This window comes from Panicum hallii, chromosome 8, assembly GCF_002211085.1.
Source record: "Panicum hallii strain FIL2 chromosome 8, PHallii_v3.1, whole genome shotgun sequence".
Taxonomy (NCBI): domain Eukaryota; kingdom Viridiplantae; phylum Streptophyta; class Magnoliopsida; order Poales; family Poaceae; genus Panicum; species Panicum hallii.
Window position 1 is genome coordinate 7,049,435 of NC_038049.1, and position 17,364 is coordinate 7,066,798.

A 17,364-nucleotide genomic window follows, 5' to 3' on the forward strand; every position below is an offset into this window, starting at 1 on the left:
CGGGCAGTGCCTAAAAATAATTTCTCACAAACATATGAGTCATTTTTCATTTCTAAAGCAGAGATAAGAACAACCAAGTGGTTTTTTAAACTAGTATGCACATCCTAATCAAGGGTTGTTGGTGAAGGCGACAGTGGGCGAGGACCTGGCCCCAACCCCAAGGCATCCAATGATACCAAAGCTTATACGTTGGTCTGGGCCGTAGACTTTGCCAAGTTTTTCTAATCAATTCAGAATATTTAATCGGATAGTGAGGGTGTTGGGTGCAAAGACTTGACCAAGAAATGACGAATAAGAAAAAAAGGCAATATTCTACTATAGGTAAGTAGGTTGGTTTGTATGGATCTCTCGCATCTTTAAGTGCTGGTGTTCCCCTTGTCCTCCCTTACTAGTGAGCTCTCCAAGCCTGACAGGCCTCGCCCTTCGATTCAATCAACAGGTGCGTACACGCATGTTCTTGGCTGCAGGTCTGCAACTCATGAAGCTTAAGCATCCTGCATGCATACCCAATCTCAAATGATCCAGCCGTCTTAGGGCCAGTTTAGCCGGGCTTAAGGGGCTCCGGCTCCTCCCTCTGACGCGGCACTGTAGCATTGCACGCAGTGGTGTCAGAGGAGCCGAAGCCAGAGGAGCCACAAATTGTGAGAGGGAGAAAGGAGATGGGGAGAGAAAACAGACTCCCGTGAACGGTGATGCTACGATACCGTCTTAGGTGGGTGTTAGGAGGAGCCGGAACTGCTTTGAGCTGCACCAAACACGTCCTTAGTGATCTAATTGTCATGGATTGTTTCTCGTAGCTCTAGCGCCGAGTGCGCCGTTGTCAGTCCCTAGTGTAGAGTTCTATCTCTGCATCCGTTGGTTCATGGATTGTAAAGTCAAAACTCAAATGATTTTCATCGATTTTTGATTTCAAATGAAAGGATCAACTTCCGATTAGATTGCAAAGGGCTTGTTTTATATCGTTTGATTTGACTTGATGAAAAGCAACACACCTTGAGCGGTCGATTCTTCCTCCTTTCTCCTCTTCTATTACCATCGGCCTCCCAAAGGTCGAACAACTAAGATCCTGTGATCAAACAGCTGAACATGATTCCTAAGACTGTTTTTCTACACTAGAAAACTAATTGATAGATTGGCTCAATACCCACCTGCAGCCTTTAATTTTTACCGTAGGAATAAACCCAAGAAGCTTTTATCGTTTTCATCAGATTTGGTAAAATTTCAACTTAATCGGTGAATCAGGGCTGCTTTTCACACGGAAAGCGTACTTGAGACTCGAGATAAAGAGGGAGAGAGGGTATCGCAGTCAAAGTATGACGGCAGTGACACTCATGCTCTTGCTGGTCAGCCGGCGCTTCGAGCATCTCCAGCAGTCTTTTTTTCCTAATAAATAATATTAGAAAGAAAATATATTTAGCAATTCTCCTAAATCTCTCTATTTTTTCAATAATTATTAGGTTGTTTCAATATTTCACCCCAACTTTTCTCAGATGAAGGGAGAATTTTGGCTCTCCCAATTCCTAATATATTAGTTGTATTAGGATGGGGTTACTAATAATCTATAAAAGGATATCCTAATATTATTTTATTAATAAGAGATATTTATTGAGAAACCGCCGAGGACGCTGTTAGTGGCCGGGTCAGGCTCCTGTCCCCATCTGGTCAAACCACCCGACCATCCATCCCTATTCCCTCCCAGCGTCCTAAGCACCCGCGACGTGCTCGACGGAATGCGTCGGCGAGATGGATGGGCTACGGCAGCGCCCCGGCACGGCCGTGCGCGGCGGCGGCACGCGCGTAGATAGGCACACCGTTCACGAGAGCGGAGATGGGTTACCCACGTAGTTTTATCTGCGTTCTCATTTGCTCTTCTTCAATGCTGCAGGTTTGGTCGCACTGGTAGTTCGGTTCGGCGGCGGCCGGCGGGGCGCCGTCTCGCTCTGTGCAAGCCTCCAGGAGGTGAGCATTGGTTGGTTACAGGAAATGCCACTGCTAACTGCTTCGTATTTATTCTTCAATCAATAGCCTTGTTCTTTGGCGGAATGTAGATTCAAATGGGATAAATCTGATGGATAATTGGAACAATTTTTCCGAGCAATCCCACTGCTGTAGTTTCAGATTTTGCGTCTTGATTACTAGTTGATGGTTTAAGTGAGTTTGTTCCGGGGGGTAACCACTTTGATGAGTGCTGCCCTCGATTAGTACATGCTTCAGGGGGTAGTCCTTACTCCTTACTTTTGTTCCCAGGCCGATTTAGCCTCCTGAAAAGGACAAAAAAAAATCTTACTTCTGATGTCATTGAAAACATTGTGGGTAACAAATAGAGCTTTCTCCAGCCTAGATGCTCATTGCAGTTTTCTCATCTTCCTCTGTTTTCTTTATCGCAGGTCACTTGTGTGAAATTTTAATTTTTTGTTGGGGGAGTGGTGCTTCATACTTCCATATAAACTTGCAAAAAAATTATTTAGAGTCAACCCTACCTCTTAAAAACATAAGACAAACTCCTCTTATAATTTCCTAGTTCCGTCAGAGTCCCATTTAGGAAGTTTGATGAGGCAAAATTTCTCTCAAAATGGAAGAAAAATAGAATGAGAGGGGATCAAGGGAGGTAAATGCACTTAAATTGTTTCTCCGGAAATGTAATATGCTTTGTCTTTGTTGTTTCAGCACAAATGGCAGAAGCAGTACTCCTTGCTGTTACAAAGATTGGTTCTGTTTTGGCAGATGAAGCCTCTACAGCCATCGTAAATAAGTTGTCTGAAAAAGTTAATAATCTGAAGGAACTGCCAGGGAAGATCAAGCAGATAGGGATGCAACTTAAGATCATGAGCAATCTGGTATGGCAGATTGGGACAGTCTACCTCACAGACGAAGTTGTCAAGAGTTGGATTGGGGAGGTCCGTAATGTGGCTTACCACGTTGAGGATGTGATGGACAGATACTCATATCATGCTCTTCAACTGGAAGAAGAAGGGTTCCTGAAGAAGTTCTTCATCAAGGGAACCCATTATGTCAGTGTTTTCAGTTCAATTGCAGATGAGGTTTGAGATTGAGAAGGAGATTCAGCAAGTTATACAGATGAGAGATCAGTGGTTGCAACACGCCCAGCTTGTTCCTAACCAATTGGTGGAGATGGAAAGGAAGCAGTCCCAAGGTTGGTTTCTGGAATTTGTCAAAGATGAAGACCTAGTGGGAATTGAGGAAAACAAGAAATGGCTGACTGGATGGTTGTATTCTGAAGAACCGAACAGCACCGTGATAACAATTTCTGGTATGGGTGGGTTGGGAAAATCTACTCTGGTCACAAATGTTTATGAACCTGAAAAGGTCAACTTCCCTGCACATGCGTGGATTGTCGTGTCACAGATCTACTCTGTTGATGCTCTGTTGAGGAATCTACTTAGGAAGATTGATACAGTGAGACCACCAACACCAACAGGGATTGACAAAATGGATGAGCATGACTTGAAAGAAGAAATAAAGAAACAACTCCAAAATAGAAAATGTTTGATTGTATTGGATGATGTCTGGGAGCAACAGGTATACTTTCAAATACATGATGCTTTTCAGAATCTTCAAGCAAATAGAATTCTTATTACGACATGGAAGGACCATGTTGGGGCTCTTGCTTCTTCCACCCGTCACCTGGAACTTCAACCATTGGCTAGACATGATGCATTTGAACTCTTCTGCAGAAGGGCTTTTTACAACAAGAAGGGCCACGAGTGCCCCATGGAGTTCAAGGAAATGGCCACTTCTATAGTGGATAGGTGTCATGGCCTGCCTCTAGCAATTGTTACTATAGGCAGCTTGTTGTCATCAAGACCAAAAATGGAAACATGGAGACATACATACAATCAGCTTCAGAGTGAGTTATCAAAAAGTGATCATGTCCGGGCAATTTTAAACTTAAGCTACCATGACCTGTCAGGAGACCTTAGGAACTGCTTCTTATACTGCAGCTTGTTTCCTGAAGACTATGCCATGTCACGTGAAAGCCTTGTGCGGATGTGGGTTGCAGAAGGCTTTGTGCTTGGCAAAGGAAAGAACACACCAGAGGATGTGGCTGAGGGAAATCTCATGGAATTGATCCACCGTAATATGCTAGAAGCTTTTGAGTATGATGAGCTTGGCAGGGTCAACACCTGTAAGATGCATGATATTATGCGAGAATTGGCACTTTCTGTTGTCAAAGAAGAAAAGTTTGGTTCTGCAAATGATTATGGTGAAATGATACAGATGGATAAAGATGTTCGTCGCTTGTCATTATGTGGATGGAAAGCCAACACTATTATTGGGGTAAGATTCTTGATCTGCCACACACCATGTTGACATGTTGCTATCAGACAAAATCGATATGTTTTCTTGTAGTTCTCTGGGAATTGCTTTACAATTGTTCCACGCTATTAGAAGCATAATGTTTTGGACATCCCTCTAAAGTAATATGAAGTTGATGATCTTCTTTTGCTGACCGCAAACTTATGGCGTGTGTTATCCAACTGTATTTTGGAGTAACTTTGCCTTTTTTTCCCCTGATGATGGAACCTATAGCACGCAGTCTTGCCGAAGTTTATTGGGCTTATTAAGTGCAGTAACTGCTGCCACCAGCCCACCACAGTAGCAGTACACGCTGCCGTATCTACTAAGGCAATACGATGCTGATGCTCTGTTTCAGAACAACAATATTCACCACGTGGATATAGAAGGCCGGCTTGATCCCTTATCTGAAAAAAAGAGCACGGTTGCAGCCAACAATCCGTGCCATTTTTCTGCAGCGGCTCATGATCTTGGATCGGCTACTATGTAAAGCATATTTACGCCCCATGCTGATGGGCTTCTCCTCCCCGGCCCGCGATCCCACCAAATTGATTATTGCACTCGAGGCGTGGCCACTCCCTTGTCCCGAATCCCGATGATGGCCCCGCCGCCGCCGGCAGGAAATGCAGGCGCTTCGCGTCCTGATCCGCCGAGCCCGCCTGCTGGGGACCGCAACCCGCCGCCGCCGAGTCGCTGACCCTACGGTCGAAGAGCGCGATGTCGCGGGCGTACCTAGCTCGCCGGTGAAGTTGGATTGCCTTCCGAACTCAGGTGCTCACCCCCTTGAATCTCTCCAGTGGATATTCGTTTTGCGTGGTTCAAAGCAAACACTGTCGAAATTACAACCAATCCCTCAAATGAACCCAGAGAAAATCTCGTTATGAAACACCTGTTTTGCCCCCGGTAAACAACAATATATCCCGATGCATTACCCAACATTATGTTTTATACTGCAATGACTAATAAAAGCGTTGCAGGATGGACCTCTGCTGTTCCAATCGCATTTGCTAGAGTATGCCTCTTTAGGAACCCAATTATCAAACGGAATCATCTTCACTTCAGAAAAAGACAGATAGTACATGGAGTGGTGTTCAGTTATTCACTCGTGAGACTCCTAGTTCAGAAGCACATGATGCTACACTTGCAGATACATATCAAATTGGTACAGCTGAGACTCTGAATTTGGACATGACGAAATGGTAGAATAGTAAAGGGGTGGATTTTGAGTAAGAGGGAGTGACAATACAGATCTGAGTTCATATGATCAACAAAGGAAACTGATTTGATTTTAGCCTGCACAAATGAGCTGAAACTTGTTCCACATCTATAGGTACCCTCGTATAGTCCGGGTGAAACATAGTGACTCACCGATGAGGTTACACAAATGACTAGCTTCACCGTATACTGCAAAATCAAAATGCCCATCACAACACCATCACGGCTCATCTTTGGATAGAAGTACAATGGAAACACAATTTGTAGAGGTACTCGATAAGCAAAACGCAATTTTGTTTATCATGTCTTTTCAGTTTTCTTTGCAGTTGCAGTTGCAGTTGCGGTGTTGTGTTACAAAATTTAGGTTGCTACAAAAAAAAGTCATTACTAATCCTAGAGAAATTTTGTTATTTTAACTCCAAAAGAAATAGTCCCATCTACATGTTGCACCTATAGAGAATAAATAAATATATGGAATAACTAACATCCATCCCATTGCCAAACAGATTCCTGGTGTTTCAGAACATCTTGGTCTGTTCAATTTTATCTGAGAATGTCACATATACAATGGGGGCATCTCGCAGCACCATGGAGCAAATTTAGTTTAATTTATGAACATTCAAGTGAAACAGAACATTAATCGTGAATATGGGACTAAAAACTGGGTACTGAAAGTTCTTATCTTAGCTAGGCACAACAAATAATTCACCCCATAAAAGGTCAATGCATCTGAGTTCCATCCCATAATTAGTTCTAAAGAACTGGCCAATTACATTTAAGTATAAAAAATAATGGACAAAGTAGCGCATATTCTTTGACTAAATGAAATGTACTTAGATGTTTAAGATCTTCCAAGGACATATTATGAGTATCCTAGGAAACTAATCATGTCCCTTTTTATCCGAATGGATATGACTTATCGAAATGATAAGTGAGCAAGGGTCGGGTCGTCGCAGCCTCTGTGGCGTGCTACATCTGCGCCCGGGTGTAGTGAAAAATGAGCAAGGGTCTTCGCATTTCTCTCAACGGGTGCGAAGGGTAAGGAAGCTAGCCGAGCCAACTAGGATTCGTCTAGGTAGTTGGAACGTAGGGTCTCTAACAGGTAAGTTAAGAGAACTAGTCGATGTAGCAATTAGGAGGCGTGTAAATATTCTATGCGTGCAGGAGACTAAATGGAAGGGCCAGAAGGCGTAGGAGGTGGAGGGTTCTGGCTTCAAGTTTTGGTACACGGGGACAACTTCGGGTAGGAATGGTGTAGGCATCTTGATCGATAAGAGCCTTAAGGATGGAGTTGTAGATGTTAGGAGGCAAGGCGATTGGATTATCCTAGTGCGGTTGGTCATTGGAGATTTGGTTCTGAATGTGATCAGTGCTATGCCCCTCAGGTAGGTCTTAGTGAGAGCTCCAAGAGTCAGTTTTGGGAAAACCTTGATAGCATGGTTAGTACCGTACCTATCAGTGAGAAGCTCTTCATAGGAGGAGACCTCAATGGTCACGTGGGTGCGACTAATGTAGGATATGAGCGAGTACACAGGGGTTTCGGGTATGGTAGTAGGAACGAGGGGGGGGGGAGGGGAGGATGTTTTGAATTTTGCGTTGGTCTACGACCTGCTGTTAGCGAATACCCTCTTTAGAAAGAGAGAGTCCCATCTAGTGACCTTCTATAGTGGACAATACTCGAGGCAAATCGACTTTATCCTTGTTAGGAGAGAGGATAGACGTGCCTGCTTAGATTGTAAGGTGATACCTGGGGAGTGTGTTGTCCCCCAACACAAGCTTGTGGTGGCGGATTTTCGTTTTCGGGTACGTGCCCACCGGGACAAACGTGCCAAGATTGCGAGAACGAAGTGGTGGAAGCTTAGAGGGGAAGAGGCACAAACGTTTAAGGAGAGGATGCTAGGCGAGGGGCCTTGGGAAGAAGGAGCAGATGTAGATGATATGTGGCTAAAGATGGCGACATGTGTTCGGAAGGTGGCCTCAGAAGTGTTTGGTGTGAGTAGGGGAGGCAAGCAGGAAGTGAAAGAGACGTGGTGGTGGAATGACGAGGTGCAAAGGGATATTAAGGAGAAGGAGTGTTTCAAACGCCTTCACCTCGACAAGAGCGCAACCAACATCGAGGGCTATAGATTAGCGAAGAAGTCTGCAAAGCGAGCTGTAAGTGTAGCGAAAGGTCAGGCTTTTGATGACCTTTATCAACGGCTAGGTACGAAGGAAGGAGAGAAAGATATTTATGGGATCGCTAGGACCCGCGAGAGGAAGACAAGGGACATAAACCAAATCAAATGCATCAAGGATGGGACAGATCGACTTCTGGTGAAGGATGAGGAGATCAAGGACAGATGGCGAGAATACTTCGACAAGTTGTTTAATGGGGAAAATGAGGGTCCTACCTTCGAGTTGGACGACTCATTTGATGATACCAACAGACGCTTTGTGAGGAGGATTCAGGAGGCAGGGATCGGGGAGGCTTTGAAGAGGATGAAGGGAGGTAAAGCGATGGGTCCTGATGGCATCCCCATTGAGGTGTGGAGATGCCTGGGCGAGAGGGCGGTAGTATGGTTAACTAAGCTTTTTAACCTAATTTTCTGGTCAAACAAGATGCCAGAGGAATGGAGGATAAGTATATTAGTACCGATCTTCAAGAATAAGGGAGATGTTCAAAGTTGTACTAACTACCGGGGGATTAAGCTGATGAGCCATACGATGAAGTTTTGGGAGAGGGTTATCGAGCATCGCCTAAGAAGATTGACAAGGGTGACCCAAAACCAGTTTGGGTTCATGCCTGGGAGGTCGACCATGGAGGCGATTTTCTTAGTACGACAGTTGATGGGGAGATATAGAGAGGAGAAGAAGGACTTACACATGATCTTTATTGACCTAGAGAAGGCGTATGACAAAGTACCGAGAGACGTCATGTGGTGGGCCTTGGAAAAACACAAAGTCCCAACTAAGTATATTACCCTCATCAAGGATATGTACAAGAATGCGATGACTTGTGTTCGAACATGTGATGGCGATACCAGTGACTTTCCAATTAAAATAGGACTACATCAGGGGTCAGCATTGAACCCTTATCTATTTGCTTTGGTGATGGATGAGGTCACAAGGAACATACAGGGTGATATCCCTTGGTGTATGCTCTTTGCTGATGATGTGGTGCTAGTTGACGAGAGTAGGGCAGGGGTTAATATGAAGTTAGAGCTGTGGAGACACACGTTAGAGTCGAGGGGGTCAGACTGAGTAGGACCAAGACCGAGTATATGATGTGTGACTTTAGCCCGATTAGGCATGAGGATGGGGACGTTAGCCTCGAAGGTCAAGTGGTGGCCAAGAAGGATACTTTTCAGTATCTAGGATCAATGCTTCATAAAGATGGAGATATTGATGAAGATGTTAGGTATAGAATTTTAGCCGGTTGGTTGAAGTGGCGGCAGGCTTCTGGCGTCCTCTGTGACAAGAAGGTGCCACAGAGGCTAAAAGGTAAGTTCTATAGGACGGCGATTCGCCCGGTGATGCTATACGGTGCGGAATGTTGGCCTACATAAAGGCGACATGTCCAGCAACTGAGTGTAGCAGAGATGCGTATGCTGCGTTGGTTCTGCGGGCATACAAGAAGGGATAGAGTCCGGAACGAAGAGATTCGAGATAGGGTCGGGGTGACACCTATCGAGGAGAAGTTGATTCAACATCGGTTGAGATGGTTTGGACATGTACAACGGAGGCCTCTCGAGGCGCCGGTGCGTAGTGGAGTTTTAAAGCGGGGCGATAATGTAAAGAGAGGTTGAGGTAGACCTAGACTAACTTGGGACGAGACGGTTAAGAGAGATCTTAAGGAGTGGAATATCGCTAAGGAATTAGCTATGGATAGGAGCGCTTGGAGATTAGCAATTAACGTACCTGAACCGTGACCTTTGTTACTTTTTGTTTGACCCCTAACTCTTCCTTTGGCTTGTGCCCTTTTTATGTTTTTTATTCTTGTTTTCTATGGGTTTCATCTCTAGCCTACCCCAACTTGTTTGGGACAAAAGGCTAAGTTGTTGTTGTTGTTGTTGTTGGATAGAGACTAATCCCCACCCATGCAAAAAAAAAAGGAAAAGAAAAGCTAATTGCAGGAATAGCCTAGTATATAAAACTGAATTGTTAAGCACTATACAGTACCTAATCAGATTTCCTGAATCCATGAGCCACAGCCTACCTATTCACAATACATCACTTTGCAGAATAATACAAATAAAAGTTGTGAGAACATAAATGCGTACAGCATACAAGTTTGATACTTAATTTTTTGAACATATTTCTTACGCTTCTGGTATGAATAACATGTCTGGACAGGAGATGACATGCAGAGAGTGGTGGCATAACTTACCGTGATGCTGCTGCATCAAGGATCAGAATCCATGTCATATATATTCAGGCAATGGAGTCTATTGAGTCTATGGAGAAGTCGGTTAAAGATGCATTTGGTCCAGTAGGTAGAATCTGTGTGCCAGCCCCATTTTCAGTTGCTCCTGATGCAGCAGGATCTTCTCGAGGAACAACTTCGGCTGGACTTGGATCAGGTGCTTTGAGCAAAATAACTTTTGGCCGGTTGGGATGTTCTTTTGCTGCCCTTACCAAATTTTGTACTGTACCATTGGTGACTCCACCATCAAGAGTTATTTCCCTCAGCTGTTTGAAGCATTTAATTTGAATATTGGAAATGCCTTCCAGATCTTTACAGTAGAGTTGAAGTGATTCTAGAAATGGCAAAGCGCCTTCTTCAATATTCGGAAATGTTGGTCGTTGTAGCACAAAACAGAGGCAGAGCAGCCTTGGCAATGCCCTGTCCTTAATGGTGATCTCGTCAAGTTCATCCGCAATCAGCTTCAGGTACTGCAGATATTTCAAATTGGCCAAAGCTGTGAGAAGATCAGCTGTCAATTTAGTTGACTGAAGGCACAACTCCCTTAGTCGGCGCAGTGCCATGACAAACCCGGGAAGTTCTAGTAACCTGCCCTGTAATTTCAGTGACCTCAGATAGCAGGGAGCCTTCAAGTCTTTCAGAAAGTCTTCAGAGCATCCGTCAAAATGGAGTGACAAAGAACGAGGGTCATTGCTTGCATCCTTTTCATCATGAATGTACTCTTGTACGGCCTTCTGAAGAGTAGTCAATTTACTACTAGTCGCAGATGACAAACACCAGATCTTGACCTTTCGTAATTTTTTCATATAACCCATGAGTTCCGCAAATCCTTCGCTTTCATCTACGAGAAATCCTGCTAGTGTCTGCAACTTACATTTTCCTGAGACCAGAAACTTCTGCACTTCATCTTGCATGGCTTTATCGGGAAGCTTAAATTTTCCAAAGAGATGAATTAAATGGGGCAGCTGAATAACTTCTGTTGGAAGGATATTTACATTCGCTCTCCTTAGATCGAGGGTCTCCAAAAGTTTCAACTGTTTTATCTCTTTGGGAAGAGTGGTAACATTGCCCCCTAAGCTCAGAAATTTAAGAAGCAATAGGTTACATGCTTCTCTGAGATGACCATTTTGCAAGTCTGTACAGTCTTCAAGATCCAAGACTCTCAGAAGTTGGTACTTGTTGAAATTCAACATATCTTTACCTGCCTTCCCAAATACTATCAGAGAGCGGACAAGAGATAAATCAATGTTGAAACTGGTTCCATCTGTAATGCTGTTATTCTGGAGAGAAATGCGACGGACATGCTTAGGTTGGTGCTCCCATCCATCGAACAAAGTAATGAAGTTTTCACAGAGAGATTTGAGCGTAATGAACTCGTGCATCATGCCATATGTTTTGCATGTTTTCACCTTGGTGTTGTTGCTTATATTAACAGGTTGGATGATGTTCTGGTTAATGAGCTTCTCAAAATTTTCAGCTGCTGGATCACTGCATAAATTTGATGGCTGCAGAAATCCCTCAGCTAGCCATTGCCTCTTTAGCCTTTTTGCCCTGACTGGATGATCACTAGGGAACATAGCAAAATATAGAAAGCAAGCTTTGAGGGCATGGCTTGGAATGCTGGCGAAGTCATGAATCAACACCTGATGCATCCTGTCCAAGGCATCGTCACCGCTTTGCAGATCATAAAAATGTACCTGACTGCACACATCTTCACAGTCATGTCCTGTCGGCCAACTCTTTTTTCGCATAAAATGGCCAATGGTAGTCAGAGCAAGTGGTTGGCCATCACATTTCTTTAAGATTGCTGCTGAATCCGGCTGCAAGTAATCTGAATATTCCCCTGGACAGGCATTTTTCAGGAACAATTTCTTTGAGTGTTTCTCATCAAGTCTTCTCATTTTGTGTATGTAACCATTGGCAGAGCTGCAGGTATTAGCTACTGACTGGATTTTTGTTGTCACCACTATTCTACTGCTAACATCTCGAGGGAAGGCAGACTTTATAATTCTCCATTGATCTGACACCATGCCATCAATTATGATGAAATACCTGGAATATTTTGAATTGAGGATATAAAAATCATCTTAGAGCTATTCTGCAACCACAGTAACCAATGCGTGGAGGAGGAAAGAAGAACAGTTTTCTTGTTGGACTGCATTATGCATCGCATGTATAACATACAGTATATATGCTTTCTGTAGTCTAAATGAACAACATATATATGCTTTGAGTAGTGGACATATTCACATGTGCAGTATATAATATGTCCCAAATCAGCGAGAGATTTATGCAGTTCTTGTGAATCCGTGTAGTTTTTATAGCTATTTTAGAATTTTTCTGGCTTACCATGCACCCAAGAACATTATTTTTAGGGAGCAAATGATTTTACATGTTACTTCTCGAAGAGAGGTCACATTTTGTAGGTAGTTCAACTGAGTACTTAAATCTTTTCTGAATCCTCAAACATATTCTGTACTGAGAAACCGTCTGAATCTCACAGCCAATGTCTTTACTGGCTATCTACATTTGACATTTAGGGAAAGATTTCCATTTTGATGATAAAATTCAGTAATGCAGTTATAAATTAATCTAGACTACATTTTTTTTCTTTTTGCTAAAGAAAGATACAGTTTCTCACCTCTTGTTATTCAGGTAGTTGCAGAGATCAATACTAAGCTGGTCGGCATTGGAGGTAACCAGATCTGTCTTATGCAGTTGACAGAGTATATCACTTAAGAGCTTCCCTGGATTCCCATGTGCCCCTGAAACCCATGCCCTTTCCTCGAATTGCTTGCCAACCTCGCTGTTGTACAGCTCCCTGGCAAGGATGGTCTTCCCCAATCCACAGAACCCAACTATAGAGATCACCTTCAGCTGCTTTGGTTGGCCCTCCGCTTCCGCCAACTGCTCCAGAAGCTCCTCCAGGGCTGTATCGATGCCAATCAGATCATCACGAGGTACATGCTGATCCGAGGACGATTCTGCCAGCTGTGATGGGGATGAACGGGACACTGAATACCTCTGCTGCCGTTGGAGTGCTTCCTCCAGTCTGCACCTCAGTCGCTGCATCTCTTCGCCCAACTGGCAGCGTGATTTTCTCTTCCTCCCAGATTTAACATATTTGCAGTACCATGGCTGCTGATCCAAAGACGCATCATACATGATGTGGTCTATACAGTTCTCCATTTCATGAGCTATGTGGCGCAATTCATCAACCGTTAAACGCAGTATGTGATCGTCCTGTCCCAAGAGCTGCCCATCAATGGCACTAGTGATCATGGGAAGCTCTCTCATCAGGAAAGTAACATCTCCTTCAAAGCCCTTGTACAGATTGTATTTCTCCTCCACAAGACAGAACAATCTAGACACAAGATTGTCTATAAATGCACTCAACAGGCCGGGGTCCTCCATGGATCCCCTGTTCAGTTCTGATGGTTCCTAGTGAGCAGGTGAAGAGCTCCTTCCTTTACTGTGACAGTAAGTAGCATTTGTTAGCTTAATCTAATAAAGGTTCATGTACCACGTTTTGTATTGCACATATATATGTAGTCATATGTAAAATAGTTCCACTGTAGTTGAAGAGTCCACTACACAAAATAGTGCTGTTAGTTCTACTTTGTTAACTAAACTGTTGGAATACTTGTATATGACGTAAATACTCTTTCTTGAGCCATGACATCAATGAGCAATGAACCAGCCATTGCTGATTCACCCATCCCAACTCTAGACTCTCCTCTTGGATTGATTTCCTTCCCCTTTGAATATTTTTCTACTTGTGAGACAATTTTGTACCTCATGTCGTAGGCGTGAGAAAATAATGTTCCACAAGTATCCATCATTATAAAAAATGTTCCATTAGGGTTTATAGGGTCAGAGGGGGTGGATGCAAGGATAGCTAATCCATATCCAGGTAGAACATAACAGGAAACCCAGGTGGGTTATAAAGGCGCGCTTGATTGTGTAAGACTCTGTTCGCGTGAGTAGTTTGAGTCAACAAATGGACTTTCCAAAAAAACAAAAACAAAATGAGGTTGAGACATTTAATATAGTATCCCACTAACCCACGGGCATCCATGTTTTTACCGAACATGAATTTAGGGTGCCTTTGGTTGGCCTTTTGCACCTGCCTTTACTTTTACAAAAGTCAAAAGCCAACCAAAGGGCCAAAAGACCCTAGGTGCTTTTACCCAAAAGCAGCTTTCGCCGTAGTACAAATGCAAAAGCACCCCCTGCTTTCAGTGGCTTTTGGGGTAAAAAATTACCCACCTGCCACTGATTATGAAAAAAATGGTTCATTCTATCCACCTCTCGTCCCCATCATCCCGCCTCCGTTCCCATCCCGCACCCCCCGGCGCCGCCCCGCCCACCCCGGCCGCCGCGCCGCCCCCCCGGCGCCGGCCCACCCGGACCGCGCCGCCGCCCGCATCTGCTTATAGGAATGCCATTTCTGTTCATGATGCCTATTATTGGCATACATGATTTGCTTGGTTTGCTGCTCAAGCTTACAAATTGGTGCTGTTAGGTACCGCTAATATTTATGCCAACATTATATTACTGCTTCTCCAAGTGCATGTAGATGTTTTTCAACATTTGGCACATAGTTTCCGACAATGCACGCTTAACCCTCCAAGTGTCATGATGCATCCTTACGTTTATATGAGTATTTTGATTTATATACAGTCCCACAAATCATCAGCAGGTATTACAGGTATTTCACCTACAGCATACAGTTTTTCACAGCTCACAGCTACTCTAACCAAACGGTCTTCTACAACAGCTTTTCCACAGCCCACAACTCGCAACAGCTTTTCCAAAAGCCACAGCCCAACCAAATACACTCTTAGAGTAGTGCTGATATTCACAGTATAAGCCTTGAAAACATTGTATACCTCATAAATAAAGGGATAATGCAATAAGAAAATATCCAACAAAGGACGATCAATGGCTAGGATAGATGATCCAAAACAAGCTTTCCTGATAAAACTAATATAGTATTACTTCGCTACAGCCTACAAATGACTAGTAAAATCTGTAGTATTGGCTGGAAATCATTTGGCAATGGGGCAGGATTTGAGGAGCATGGCGAGGGGCAGCTGTGAACTTCTAACTATGATTTCTTTGGAACTTGATGTATGTTGTAACTAAGACGTACTATCAAGAGATATTACAAGATCTTTAAAAATCGATGGTGAACTGAATCATGTGAAAAACATGCAAGCCAAATCGAAGGGACGGCAATTTATTTCCTGGGTTCAAACGCTTGAACAAAACCAAAAATTCCAAGCGAACCTACATATAAACACCCATCAGAAAATCATGTGGTTGGAGATATAGATCTAGTTGAACAGCACAGGCATATGACTTCGGATTCAGAATTGGAGAAAAAAACTGCAGCTTATGAAGATTATGAGCACAGAATCAGACATGTGGAGAAAGAAACCAGCTTATGAAGGAATTCACCCAGAGTCGGCTAAGCGATTTTCAGCCAATTAAGCTTCACCGATTGCAACTAGCAAGCTGCAGCAATTACGCACCTGAGAGTTGCTATGCAGATGAAGCTCTCTGGTGAGGCCGTGAGGGAAGGCGGTAGGGAGACCTTGACAGGGATGGTGAGGATGGTGCGAGATGCACTCATTTGTGGTGGTACAGAGAACCAGCTACAAGCTAGCTAATTGTTTTGATTTACTTCCGAGTATTGATATACCTGCTTGCTAAATCTTACATTTAAGATTGGCAAAATAGGCATACTGGTCCCTCAACTTTGATCTGAGGGTCAACTTCATCCCTCAACTTTCAAATTGACCAATATATTTCCTCAACTTTTGTTTGTGGGTTATACTCCATAATAACATAATTATACTACATAATAATATGAGATTTATGGAAAAGTCCTTTTTACCCTTGGCTCCTTCCCCTTTAAATTCTGCAACAATTTATTTTTTAATAAACAATATTTAACCAATGCAAGTCACATGGTGTGGTAGCATCTATGCATTTAGAAGTTGAATAACACAAGTATTTAATTTGGAATATAGAAGTTTACTTACCTATGCATCGTATTTTATTGCGGACGCTTAGAGAGTAAAATTAGACTTACTTATTGGATAATTGTACCATCATATAAATTATTTATCCATGCATCGCATTGTATTGCGGACACATAGAGAGTAAAATTAGAAATATTGGAAAATGAGGAGGGGAAATGAGCCAAGGGTAAAATAGACTTTTTATATTTATATCATGTTATTATGAGTATAATATCAGCACAAGAATGAGTTTGACCTAAAATGAAAGTTGAGGGATTTAAAAGTTGAGGGAATGAAGTTGACCCTCAGAGACCAAAATGCCTATTTTACCTTAAGATTTATATTTAAGATGTGGCAAACAATTTATTTATCTTATATAATAGGTGGAATAAAATGCGGCAAGTGTAAAAGAAAATTAAACTCTTGTCAGGAAAACTAAACTTGTCCAAAAAAATTAGGCGTGGTATGCTTGTCAATAAAGTTAGGCGTAACACAATGTTTGACAAGGGAACATGACCAAAGCCTATAGGTGAGTCTCTTTCATTCTCTTCTACCTTTCATCTTTCTTTTCTTTATTTTTTGGGCTCAAGTTTTGCATCTTTGTCTTCTTGTTCCATAAAGATCCTGCCATTATTGTTTGGCAGCCTTGAAATATCTACATAGCCTTGAAATATCTACATGGTTGACACCGACTACCAGTTCACTAGTGGACTAGAGCTGGATAACGAGCCAGTAGCCGAACTAGCTCGTTATCCTAACGAACACAAAAGCACAAAAGTCTGCTCGGCTCGGCTCGGTCCAACTCGCGAGCTGGCTCGGGCAGCTCGCGAGCCAAACACTGGTATATTCTTGCAGGTGATATACCTCTGTACAGATCAAATAAAAAAATATTAGAATAACATATAGTTCCATTTCCATACTTTCAGGACCATATATAGGATTTCGTTTAGTTGACGCGAGTTGGGTCTACTGGGCTACAATTTTGGGGTTCTAAATACTGTAACATAAATAATAAATGCTGATTACATAGATAAGAAGCCTGTTGTATGCGCAGCTCGTTAGGCTCACGAGCAGCTCGTGAGTTGGCTTGAACTCGCTCGTTATACTAACGAGCACAAAGTCCTGCTCGGCTCGTTGGAAATTGGACTGAGCCGAGCTGAGCCAGCTGCGAGCCGAGCGAGCTAACGAGGCACGAGCAATTTTTCCATCCTACTAATGCTCCACTAGTTCTTTTCAGACCGGCTTAGTCGCTCATTTAACTGAATATTCCAGGCAATGTCCGTCTCATCCAACGTGTCCCTCCAACCAAATATGTTAAAAAACAGAATAGCACTTTCTGATCCTATCATATTCGATGAAACCTTAAGGATAAATAGGCTTGTTTGACAGAGCCCCTTCTGA

General features: G+C 43.1%; 1 protein-coding gene and 1 pseudogene across 4 annotated transcripts; one reads left to right on the plus strand and one right to left on the minus strand.

The window, feature by feature from the left end:
- The first annotated feature begins 1,653 nt into the window (after positions 1-1,653).
- LOC112901972 lies at positions 1,654-10,001 on the plus strand (annotated as a pseudogene).
- Positions 5,352-15,639, minus strand: LOC112901971 (putative disease resistance RPP13-like protein 3). 4 transcript variants are annotated; one of them, XM_025970850.1, is made up of 4 exons: positions 15,472-15,639; positions 12,576-13,406; positions 9,899-11,986; positions 5,352-5,721 (listed from the first exon to the last, which is right to left on the minus strand). In XM_025970850.1, the coding sequence occupies exons 2-3, from the start codon at positions 13,346-13,348 to the stop codon at positions 9,943-9,945; spliced, it is 2,817 nt and encodes a 938-aa protein (XP_025826635.1). In that variant the 5' UTR covers positions 13,349-13,406; positions 15,472-15,639; the 3' UTR covers positions 5,352-5,721; positions 9,899-9,942. The 4 variants fall into 4 exon arrangements, with proteins under 4 accessions (XP_025826635.1, XP_025826636.1, XP_025826638.1 ...); XM_025970851.1 differs by lacking the exon at positions 15,472-15,639 and adding an exon at positions 15,378-15,462; XM_025970853.1 differs by lacking the exon at positions 15,472-15,639 and adding an exon at positions 15,398-15,420.
- Between the last annotated feature and the right edge of the window lie 1,725 nt (positions 15,640-17,364).

Bases quoted from the DNA above. Each gene is read 5' to 3' on its own strand.
- LOC112901971 (XM_025970850.1), bottom strand. From the start codon at position 13,348: ATGGAGGACCCCGGCCTGTTGAGTGCATTTATAGACAATCTTGTGTCT. The intron at 11,987-12,575 runs GTGAGAAACTGT...AAAATATTCCAG, and splicing joins AACTACCTGAATAACAAGAG to GTATTTCATCATAATTGATG.